Here is an 11,528-nt window from a genome sequence, read left to right on the forward strand (position 1 = left end):
CTTGTGATAGGTCAAACAAGCTCTAATATACACAGGGCTATATTCACACACTGAATAGGCCCCAATATTTTTCCTCCTCTTCCTCACTGAGCTTTGGATATCTCCTCTTCCGTGCACGCAGAGATTAGCCGCGTGCACGAGAGAGGGACATTACTGGAGTTCATCTTAATCAACAACCACCATGATCTTTCCATTTTCTCCCCCATCATGTTTGTTTGTAATAATAAACACTATCCTGTCCCAGTGCACTTTTCTCAGACGTGGCAGTGTCTGTAAAAAACCCTCACTGTGTGTGTAATTGCCGAGAAAGAGGAAAAAACACGGCTGAGTTCATCAACGAGAATCACTGAGACGACTTCTATTTAAACTGCTTCAAAACCGTTAGCTAAAGGTATCACTCGTGTTCAAATAAACTTCACAAAATGACAGTTAAAAGCTGAAAAAGCACGAGTAAAAGCGCTGTTTGTGCGCGTGAGCTGCCCGTTTGAACGGTTGGTGTCACCACAGCGCCACCGTATAATGAGTCGCACTTATTTTTCCCCCAAATTATCCAACCTTACAGCGGCTAAAGCGTCGGGCTAACTACGGCTACTCGCTCCAGTAAAAGTTGAAGAACACGCAATAAAGATACCCGACCGAAAGCTTTCCACCAAAGCCTCCGCTGTTTTGTTTTTATTTCAGCGCATCCCCGCGGCGTCGCCCCGGCTTTGCCCAGTTGCAGTGTCCGATCGATGTTGAATTGAACAAAGAGGATCAATTTCTGATCAGCGAGAGAGCCACTTTCATCAATGTGAGGAAGAGGTCTTGAATTCTCTTCCCAAACACCTACGAGGCAACCGCGGAAAAAAACACAAAACACAGCGACAGAAGGACACAAGCAAGCCGAAGCAAATCCGGGGCTAGACGGTTTGAAAAGAGGTTTAACTGACCTGTAGTTGTTGTAAGTCAAAGCGCTTCCAATATTGAAACATCGATCCTGCATTGGCCGCCATCTTGAGACATATTGAGACAGGAATGAGATGCTGATAGAGAGCGCGGGGGTTGGAGTTCAGTGGAGAGGACCGGGCGGCTGTAAGACCCGGACTGGATGACTTACACCTACAGGACGGTAACAGCTGGAGCACGGAGCGGAGTCAGTCTACAGGAGTGTAGCCTTAATAACGCCATTATAATTGCTTAAATAGCTTTTTTATCAACATACAGATATTACAGGTAAATAACCGAGCTGGCTTTGAATTATAATTGTATCATTACATTTAAAAACCTGAAGTTAACATCGTTAGCCGTAGACGAGAGCACGTTTAATGCTGCAGTGTGTGTGATCTTTATGTTTTATACAGAGCAAAGATCATACAAAAATAATGCCAGGAGGCTTCTTGGAAGCCATATCTAAAGAGGAGGAAAAAAAAAAGTCTCACCAGGGGAGCTCTAAGGACCAGTGTTTCATCTGAGCTGTACGGGGCTGTGCAAGAAGATGATTAAAACCAACACATAAAACTGTTTAAATAAATAATTACTGATCTCCCAACAGCATAGTATAAGGAATTAAAACTCGATTGATGAGATTTTCCTCTGTATACCCATTTTGATATGTCATACACTGTACTTAATGTTACATTGTTATACTGCCAGATTACACACATTCCCTTTTTTTCTACAAACTACATACCTTGAATTAAAATACAAAATAAAAGTTTTCTTATATAAGTACAATGTTGCTTTTCCTTTATAGTCTTTAGTCCAAGTGTAATAGGCATTTTTTATGGACGAAGGAGGGAGCATTGCAACATATATCAAGTAAAATATATATTTAAACGTCATTGATTTAGTGAATGTATTAATGAAGACTTTAAAATAGGAACAAGGTTGACATTTTTTAAACAAAAGCTTTAAGAATAATTTTAGTGATAAAAAAATCAAACTACAGTAACTCAATGCAGTTTGTATTCTTTATTGAATGGGTTTTTATACAAACTGCACATGTAATAAAGCAGAGCTGCTCAGGACCTGCTGAACTTGGACTTCAAAGAATAGGTAAAAGATGGAGTGGACTCACATTTGGCATACAGTGCTTACAAGTTTCTCTTTTTCTAAACTTATAAAAATATATTTTAAAGTCTTATTTAAGGCCACCTTGTTTTTACTAGATTAATTAATCAAATAAAATTGTTGTGCAGTTGATCAGACAACTCATCGCTAGCAGCAGGGCAAGCCCAGTGGTCACAGTGTCAATGTGCATACAGATCTGCTGTTGATGTGACCTTGAGCAACACACTGCACCCAGGCTGCTCCTGAGGCGTCACTCCTGCTGACCATGTCCTCTGACCCCCCCTTAGCGCGTGGATATGCAAAGAATTTCTAATTACACTGTATGTATGGAGTGCCCTAAATTCCTGTGTCAAGCTGTGCCTCCCTGTGCACCTTAAACACATCACACCTAGGCTTCCAATTGTTGTGCACTCTGAGCCGGAGCCGAGCTGCACATGTTTATCAGAGTAACACATCTGTTGAACACATTGTTCTCATTTTTAGCTTTTTGTGGGTTCCAAAAATTGACATGTGCAGTGTAACGTAAGGCATTCACACTTTCTTTCTTGTGTACACAGATGCTCAGCTTCTCTGTCAGCTCGGCTTCAGACAACAATGTACAGCTTCATATTTCTCCCTCATAATTTTCATTTCTTTACAGCTACTGGACTTTAATTGAACTCAAGAATTTGCCATAAATAATAACACCTTTTTCAGTGAACTCCTGTGAAAACAAAGGTTGGCATTTTTGTGCTTAAAATTAGCTCAACTTTCAGGTCATTACTTGATTTGATTTTCTATTTCTGTCCCCCGTTTTACAGTATAAATGAATCTTATCTGATATGTAGACTCAATAGATTTGCCTCATTTCATACTTTATTTAAAGACATAATACATTCAATTAAAGGTAGTCACATGCTTGTAATAACATGTACCAAATCATACTTTATGTAAAAAAAAAATAGGAACAGTTGTTTTAAAGGATAAAAGACACAAGAGCCACATGATTCTTGTTACTGTCAGAGACAATTATGAGTTATTTCTCTATCCTGATCTTCTTCTTTTTTTTTTAAATATGGCCATCTGATCTCAACTATAAGACATAATGAATGCTTTTTAACACAAAATGCTGCATATGAACCTATAAATCCTGCCTTTGATCCTCTCATTCCTTCCCCTTTTCCACCATGTTAATCAGTGCTTCCTTGGCCCGGCCTGCACGACTTGTGATGCCACCTATCATTAAGCCAAACCAGAAATACAGGTCTGAGATAATCTGTACAGGCTTAGTAGCTTTGCAGCGTGTCCATTGTGCTGTGTTTGTATAGTTTTGTCTCACTATCACACAAAGAAGACGCATCACTGAAAGGAACACGGTGTATTTTAGGTCGCTGATTTGACTATGATTGGAAAGTAGACAACAATACTTAATCAATGAAGTTCAAACCTGGAGGTAAAATGCATAAAATGTGTTACAGTCTTATTTGCAGTTTGCATCCTCATTCATTTGAATGCTTTAGTTTGATGTTGTTGCTTTATTAGTCGTATATTTATTATATTATTCACCAGAAAGACGACATAAATACAGTGGCCATAATGAAACATTGGTGACTGTAGTTCTCCAGCACTGCAAAGAAAGAACTTTGCCTCCTTTCCAGAGCTCTATAAATAAAATGCCTCCCCACCCTCCTAAAAAAAGAAGCCTCCTAAAAAGTTTTTTAATCAGCCGTTTAAAAGAAATCATCGCCTTGCAGACAATAAGTGCTGCATTTTAATCTTCGTGTATTCCCACCCAAAGACATTAAAAAGTGGCTTTTTTGTTAGTGCAGTAACAATGTCTGTTTCCATAGGTGTATGCAGAAAATTCTGACTTTGAGTACATTTTTGTGGATAGTCCCTCCATGTTTCAGAGCTGGAATCCGCCCTGTAGAGTCATAACGTATTCTGAAAAATTATCTCACTGCTAAGTAAAAGTGAACATTATAAATCAGTTGATTTTGTAGCCGCCAGGCGCTCTCTCCTCAAACTCTCTGAATTCAAGCACACACCATCTCCACCAGGATTTGACTGCAGCTCCACTAAAGGCTCTGGATTACTTTGAAGCAGTGGGGGGTACACAGTGTAAGTCGGTACAAGTAAGACTCTGAGTTATCAATCCACCTACAAATTACCATGTTCCTGCCACTGAAGCTCATGCACGTCTGGCACGAATGACTTGAGAGGGTTTTTTTCCCCCCCTCACTTGTCTTTTTATTACACTCTATGGTAAAATTAAAGAGGAGGATAAAACAACGTAAATTGTTCTTGACAAGGACGGCAGAGGGAACATGTCGAGGCCCACAGATTCAGACTCTAAAAAGCCTCATCAGTTCATATGAATTTGGTTATAGTTTAAATATAGAGGGGTAAACACACATTCTTTGTGTCAGTGCCATTATACAAGTAGATCTTCCACCCCAGCCGGAGCTACAGGCTACAAAATAAAACAGCCTTTCTGTCCTTTAGCTTCCCCTCTTTTTCTCTGTTTGTGTCCCTTTCTCCTCCCGCTCATTGACTCTGCCTGCAAGGTGCTTTTAGCGGGGCCTTGTGTGGCCGGGTTAGAGATGGATGTGTGGCCCTTGAGAGCCGCAGGCAGGGAGCAACACTGATCATGTCAGACAAGGCTGGGGAGGCTGCATAAGATCATCGTCACCCAGCAGTGGAGTGAATCGCCGCAGTGGCACTTTCACACAACCTCTGACCCCCTGGGTAACCTCTCAGGTCATGATCAAGGGTCAGGGGTCAGCGAGGGCCTCCGTGAACAAGCCCCTCCCCTCTATGGCTTCCTACACTTTTCTCCCCCCTCTCTATGTCCTCTTTTTCTTTCTTTATTTTTCCCACCTTCCTCTTTCGCTCATCTTCTATCTGTTTCCCCATCGCTCTCACTCTCCTTCTCCGGCCGGGACCGATTGAGACGTCCCGTCCCCCGGGAGAGCAAAAAGGAAAAGCAAGAGAAAATCAATAGGGAAGATGAGTGAAGACCTGGGGGTCCCATCAGAAAATGAATGCTTCTCTCTGCGCTGGTATGATTCACACACAGTCACAGGCAGAAACACATACAGACATGCAGTTTTATTACTTCTGACAAACAAGAAAGTAGCAGAAAACATGGTCCTGTACAAAACTACAGAAAAGATGTCTGCAATAGATAAGTTCTTCTCTGTTTGTCACCTGTTATCACACCTAAAAGTGCAGTTTTTAACACCTGAATCTTGCAAGATGGCTGACTTTCTCCATAATACATGACCCAGAAAGACCTTTCATTGCCCTCCTGCCTGAGTTGCATACATGACCGTGTAGGCAATATCAATCCCTGCTATCAATCCCTGCATGGAGATTCAGGTTTTGCACATGCAAATGGATAACCCTGAGAACAAAAAGCTCTGTTCTAGTAGGAGAAAAGAGGACAAACATGGCATACATAAGAGCCGAGCTTTCCGTCTCTCCGCCTGGAATTCAAAATGAACAGAATGTCAACATATCACCAATCAGAGCAGCTTTAATTATAGCACATTTCCAGTAACATTTGCAACATTTCTGCTTTAAGAAGGAGTAAAATAAACAACTTGGAGAAGATAAACAAAGCTCATTCCTGTGTCATCTCCTGACCTCAGCCACCTCTAGTCTTTCTGAGGAAACACATACATGTGTTTATAATGTTTGGCCTCAGCACGTATCCATAACTTATGAGTTTGCCGTGCTTTTTCCCCAACACAAGATAACCCCGGGCAGGACATTAAATGATCGTCTGAAAATAGAACTGTTCAGATGAAAGGGAGGATAAATAATGCAGAAAGAATACAAAACCTCTTATGGGGATAACTAGTCAGACACACATGCACGCACGCAAACACACAAAGAGGAAAGAGAGATCCTTTCTTTTTTGCTCAACGGTGAAGAAAAGTGAATGGATGGAACAGGAAGGAGGAGGACCCAGAGGAGACACACATGCTTCTTGCTTCATCTCCTCCCACTCCTCCGTGTCTGCCATTTTTTTCCACTCACACACAGACTTCATGACATGCTCTGTGTCTGTAGGGAGGAATAATGTTGTCCCAGTCACGGCGTGTTTTTCCTGCCCACCAGAGATCACACACAGCACAACACAGCAGCAAAAGATTTCCAAACCCAGACGCCTCATCATTTTTTCATAAGTTCTGATCAGAATAACACAAAATGACGACCTGGCCCTCTGGTCCTTAAACACAACATACATTTGTATATCTCAGGGCTTATGTGTTTTCTCTACTCCTGTGTTTGTTTAGGTTAGATCACCAAATTAAAACTGTGAGTCATTTATTAAGATTTCTGGTTAGAGGGCTTTCAATGCTGGGTCATATCTGATAAATAAAACATTGAAGACAAACCTTTTCAAAGCCTGGCTGCTGTCTGCCTAATTTCATGCTGAAATGTTTATTCATTGGGCAAATTAAAGATGCATGCTTTGAGAAAAATCCCAGTGAAACTCAACTACTCAGGATGCAGTTCATGAGGTTATGCTTGTGTAGGGAGACACCTAGTGGTAGAAGGCATTTGCAGCATTTGTAAGGGGATGAATGGGAGATTGAGAGGCCTTTACATAGTTTATCAACTTAAAGTTCACAATAATCTCTATATTTATCGATGACATGTGTTCAAACTTGTATTTAATGTATGTTAATTGTCTAGGACTCATAATTATGCTACACTATAGCCAATTTTCCAAAAACCTGGGCTTTAATTTGACCCCTCGTTCAAAAACAAGTCTGCCTTTATCCAAACAGGCTAATTTAAAAGCTTAATGACAAATGTTTCTTGTTGTTTCATAAATAACCTCTGATTATTTCATCAGCAGGACACCGCGCCCTGAGCCAAGGTGTTTACCCAACCCTGAAGAAGTCAGCAGGCCTCACAAAAGGCCCATTCAGTGGTCACAGGCACCTAGACCAATACTGCCACGTCAAAAAAGTTTGAGCATGCAGCACTGGAGAAAAATATTCTTCTCTTTATCTGGCCCAAGAGGACTCATGGAACTGGTAGGACAGGTGACAAAAATGCAGGGAGTAGGCTGAGTGTTCTTTTGTTAGATAACCTGACCTCTTATGGACCACAATAAAAAATAGCTGCTGTTTAAAGTGTGTGTGTAAGCTGGTATGAACACAGGTTCTGATTAATTTGCTCTACTTTTCCTGTTTGGACCCTGCGGACGAATACAGGAACCTGATTCAGCAAGAGGGGACTGAGCTGAGGGAGGAAACTGCAGGGTGACGGACAGGGGTCGATGGGAGCTGGAGCTCAGTGGAGATCAGCGAGCCGCTCCACAGGCTCAGCCCGCAGAGCAGACAGGCGGAGGAAATGTTGGGATCCTGTTTTCAGAAGGAAATCATCCTCTGCTGCTGTGGCTACCGCCGGGTTTTTGTTCTTCCTGGGAGTCAGCATCTTCTTCCTACCAGTACCAGAGCCGTTTGGCTCTGAGGAGACCCGCGCGGTGACGCTCCTGATCTGGACGCACCCGTTCGGTCGGTACCATAAACTTCCGGACTGCCTCGAGCTCTACCAGATCGGAGGGTGCACGCTCACTGATGACTGGAGCGCGCACCGGGAGGCTGACGCTGTGATCGTTCACCACCGAGAGGTTGAATCGGGTACCGTTTATCTGCCACCGGAACCGCGATCAAGTGCGCAAAAGTGGATTTGGATGAACTACGAGTCTCCTGCGCACACACCCGGACTGCGGCGTTTTAATAATGTGTTCAATCTCACGCTCACCTACAGGACGGATTCAGACATTTTCTTGCCTTACGGGTACCTGGTCCTCAAAAACCAAAGAAGTCCCCGGAACCACTTGGCACAACCACTTCACGCCCCTTCATCACAGCCTCTACGGCCCCGCCTCCTGGCCTGGGTAATCAGCAATTGGTCGGAGTCCCATGAGCGCGTGGCCTTTTACTACCAGCTTAGTCGACACATCAAGGTGGACGTGTTCGGGCGCGCGGGCCGACCGCTACCAGAGGACAGAGGCAGAGGAAGCGTGGTGCGCATGCTCGGACGCTACCAGTTCTACCTGGCGCTGGAGAACTCGCGGCACACGGACTACATCACAGAAAAGCTGTGGAACGCGGTCCTCGCTGGGTCCATCCCGGTGGTCCTGGGTCCGTCCAGGCAGAACTATGAGCGCTTTCTGCCTCCTAAGGCATTCATCCACGTGGACGACTTCCCCTCGGTGCGCGCGCTGGCTAAATACCTGCTGAGGCTGAGCCGAGATCCAGTCCGGCTGAGACGGCACCTGGACTGGAGGGGGAGCTACAGCTTGCACCAGCCCTCCTTCTGGGCTGAACACTACTGCACGGCCTGCAGGGCGGTGAGGAGGACTAGAGGCAGGACTGAGGTGGTCCAAGACTTGGAACGATGGTTTCACTCATAAGAAACAGCTGGATCATCTCAAGAGCATCACTGAGATCGAAGCCTTTGTGCCCAATCTTTTTTTAAGAGTTTACAATCTAGGGGGAAGTTTCTGCGGTTTCACTCACCACAGGGGAACCTTCTGGGCACCAGCTGATTGTTTTTTTTTGAATGCCAGACTATATAATGTGTACATTGTACAACAACTTGTTTGTATTTGTAAAAATATTAAGACATTTTCTTTGTGGTGTGGTTGTTGGGGCTCTGAACTGAATGCAGGAGGTGTGGCGATGGCTCGTTGAAAGGAAGCAGTGTGGACACTGTTGGATGAACATTGATTAAATATCTATATGTGAAGTATGGGTAGAGGGCATGTGACAGTGGTACATTGGACATCTTGTTAACTCGTCCAAAATGTCTTGTTAATACTGGTATTTTGTCATTCTCATTATTTGTGCATTATTTTATTATTGTTATTTTTTCTTTATTGTCTGATACAGTATTTTTCTTCTCTGTTTGTTGTTTTGTCTATTTGTCTGTTTGTTTTTTTATTATTTTTCATGCCAGTCAAAGTCACACATTTTATCGTGATTTTTTTTTTTTTTTTCACTCTTCGGCTCGGCACAATTTTGTTCTTTATGTTGTGGATATGTGTTGTTAAAAATTCAAAATCCAATAAAACTTGAGTCATAAAAAGAGTTTACAATCTAAAATATATAAATAATAACTAACCTGTACTGTCCGTCTGCAGAAACTTTCAGAGTAAAGTTATATTTTAACAAATTTGCCCTGGGTCTCTCTTGTCTCTGTCAATACATTGTTTTCATTTGTATTTTCTGTAGATTAGTAATTTCTGTGAAGGTTCTCAGTCATCCAGGTCATGGTAATTTGAAGCTAGATCCGTAAGGTATGGGTCTAGCTTTGAATTCCCTATTAGTAATTACAAAAACCACAAATCCACAGCAAGTGCAACATTCCACACACCCACAGTTCCTCTATTCTTACACACTGTTTCCAGAAGAATTCTTAATAATTTTGTAATATGTTTAAAGGACATCCATCAGGTCCAGCACAAAAGAAAAATCATCTTTGCTGGTGGATTCCCTTCGGATATATAAAGTTCTGTCTTGTCTTCATTCATGATTAATCACACACAGTTTTTCTAGGCCAGGCTTCTATTATTGACAAATATGTCAAAATACTCCTTTTCAGCATAAGAACCATGCCATGTTAGTTGTGTGGAGCTATAACTCGCTGGCAATAAGGGTGGTTAAATGTCACATATCTTCTGCAAATGTCACATGATTGTAATGTGGACTGAGACAATGTTTATAAGATGAGTCATCAGGAAACAGGAATAAAGGCTGCTTTTTTAAAACGCTATAAATGACAGGATATGAAGGATGTTGTCAGCACTTTTGCTACCCCTCAGCAACAAGGCAAAGGAAAGTTTGAAATAAGAGATGGAAGAAAGAGGCAAACATGTGTGCCAGTGATTAAAATAAAAAAACCTTCTGGAGTCACTTGATACAGAAATCAGAAGCTGTGATGTGGATCATTCAAATTTACACCTCTGTGTTAGTGCCCTGACACAGAATTAACACTTTGCACTCTCAAATGAGACATTTCCTGAAGGCACTCAGGCAGAAAATAAAAAGCTGCTCTTCATAATGAGCTGATGCCTGAACAGCTGTTGAAGGTGCGGACGTCTATCAGAAATAATGCTTTCAGACGGCTAGAACAGCCAGACCCATCATCCCTGTCATAATCCCACCCATGTACCTGAGGGAATTATTAGCATATTAGTTAAAATGAGTTAACTCACAGCCATTCTTTATATAATAAAACAGAGATCTATAACATGTCCTGAAACTTATTTGATATGTCCATATTCAAATAATTTCCAGATCACACACCATACCTGTCCTGTACAGTGCGGCCTCTATGCCTGGTCAGGACAAGTGCTGACCCTTGAAGAATACCGGGGAAGGACACTTCTCATTATGTTCCTCAAAACCTCATGGGATTACAACACAGACTTTGAGAGGATCTGAACAATGGTAAAAGAATGTTTACCGCACTCACAATGTTGATTTTGTGCTAAAAATAAAAAAAAAAACTACAAAAAACATAAATATTATCTGCATGGCTGCATATGATTTCTAATCTAAAACAAGCCCATTATGTTAGTGATTTTGCTGACAAAGGCTGGTAATGCCAAAGCAGCTTTGACCCTCCTCTCTCATTAGATTTTGCTTTGTCACAGGGTCCAAAAGGCTAACTAAAAGGAAGACAAGAGGCTCCAATATTGCAGGAATGTTTCCAACGATTCAGATCTAGGGTTTAAAAAAGGTCCAGTGAACAATGATGTGGTAAAACTGTGTGTGTTTGACTCCATTTCTTACTTTTTGTTGCTGAAATCCTTCCTCTGGTAACCTGTTGCAGTACTATGATTACAGGCCTTCACAAACAGTGACAGTCTTAGTAATATATTCTTTTAATATCTCACTTGTCTGGGTAAAGTTTAATCTTTCTGTCATCCCCTTGTAATGTGTTTTTTGGGTCCAGCATTGGTTCAACCTTTTCCAAAAGTGAAAAAGTAAAAGATCAGTACTCAGGTTTTTGATTCTGCACTTGGCATTGTGTTAAAGCTTTATATTATATTCTACTAGTTATGTTTTCTCTTAATATCTCTTGCATTAGTCTTCAACAGAAACTGGGCTTTGACTTGGAAGCTTTATCTAATATTAATATTTGGTTTTAGTTTGTGGTTTGCTATTGTTTTAAGTTAACATGATCATTTATTCATGTTTAGTTTGAATCGAGTATTTCGGTTTTGAGTTGCTTTTATTGTCTCCCAAAGGAAAAAAAAGTTTTCCATTGATGGAACTAATGCATAAAACATGCCAAATAAGACACACTCAACTGTAGTCTTGGAGAATGCCGTTAGTTTCCATTGTTTGAAGCTAGCTTTAGAATATCTAATTTTAGCAAAATGTGATACAGAAAAATGCAACAGAAAGAAAACCCAGAGATGACGTCAAGTATCATGTGAAACTGAATCAGAATGCATCCTATCT

General features: G+C 41.6%; 2 protein-coding genes across 2 annotated transcripts in view; one reads left to right on the top strand and one right to left on the bottom strand.

Moving 5' to 3' along the window:
- Nucleotides 1–1,167, bottom strand: part of cux1b (cut-like homeobox 1b) — a 60,850-nt gene extending 59,683 nt beyond the window's left edge. The window contains 2 exon segments of the mRNA XM_034700753.1: nucleotides 930–1,110; nucleotides 1,112–1,167. Coding sequence (XP_034556644.1) covers nucleotides 930–1,110; nucleotides 1,112–1,167 — 237 coding nt within the window.
- A 5,795-nt stretch (nucleotides 1,168–6,962) lies between these two features.
- Nucleotides 6,963–8,956, top strand: LOC117825439 (alpha-(1,3)-fucosyltransferase 4-like). Its single transcript, XM_034701287.1, has 2 exons — nucleotides 6,963–7,082; nucleotides 7,263–8,956. Exon 2 carries the CDS (start codon nucleotides 7,328–7,330, stop codon nucleotides 8,468–8,470), a length of 1,143 nt encoding a protein of 380 aa, XP_034557178.1. The 5' UTR covers nucleotides 6,963–7,082; nucleotides 7,263–7,327; the 3' UTR covers nucleotides 8,471–8,956.
- The last annotated feature ends 2,572 nt before the right edge of the window (nucleotides 8,957–11,528 follow it).

This window comes from Notolabrus celidotus, chromosome 14 (assembly GCF_009762535.1).
Source record: "Notolabrus celidotus isolate fNotCel1 chromosome 14, fNotCel1.pri, whole genome shotgun sequence".
NCBI classification, from domain to species: Eukaryota; Metazoa; Chordata; class Actinopteri; order Labriformes; family Labridae; genus Notolabrus; species Notolabrus celidotus.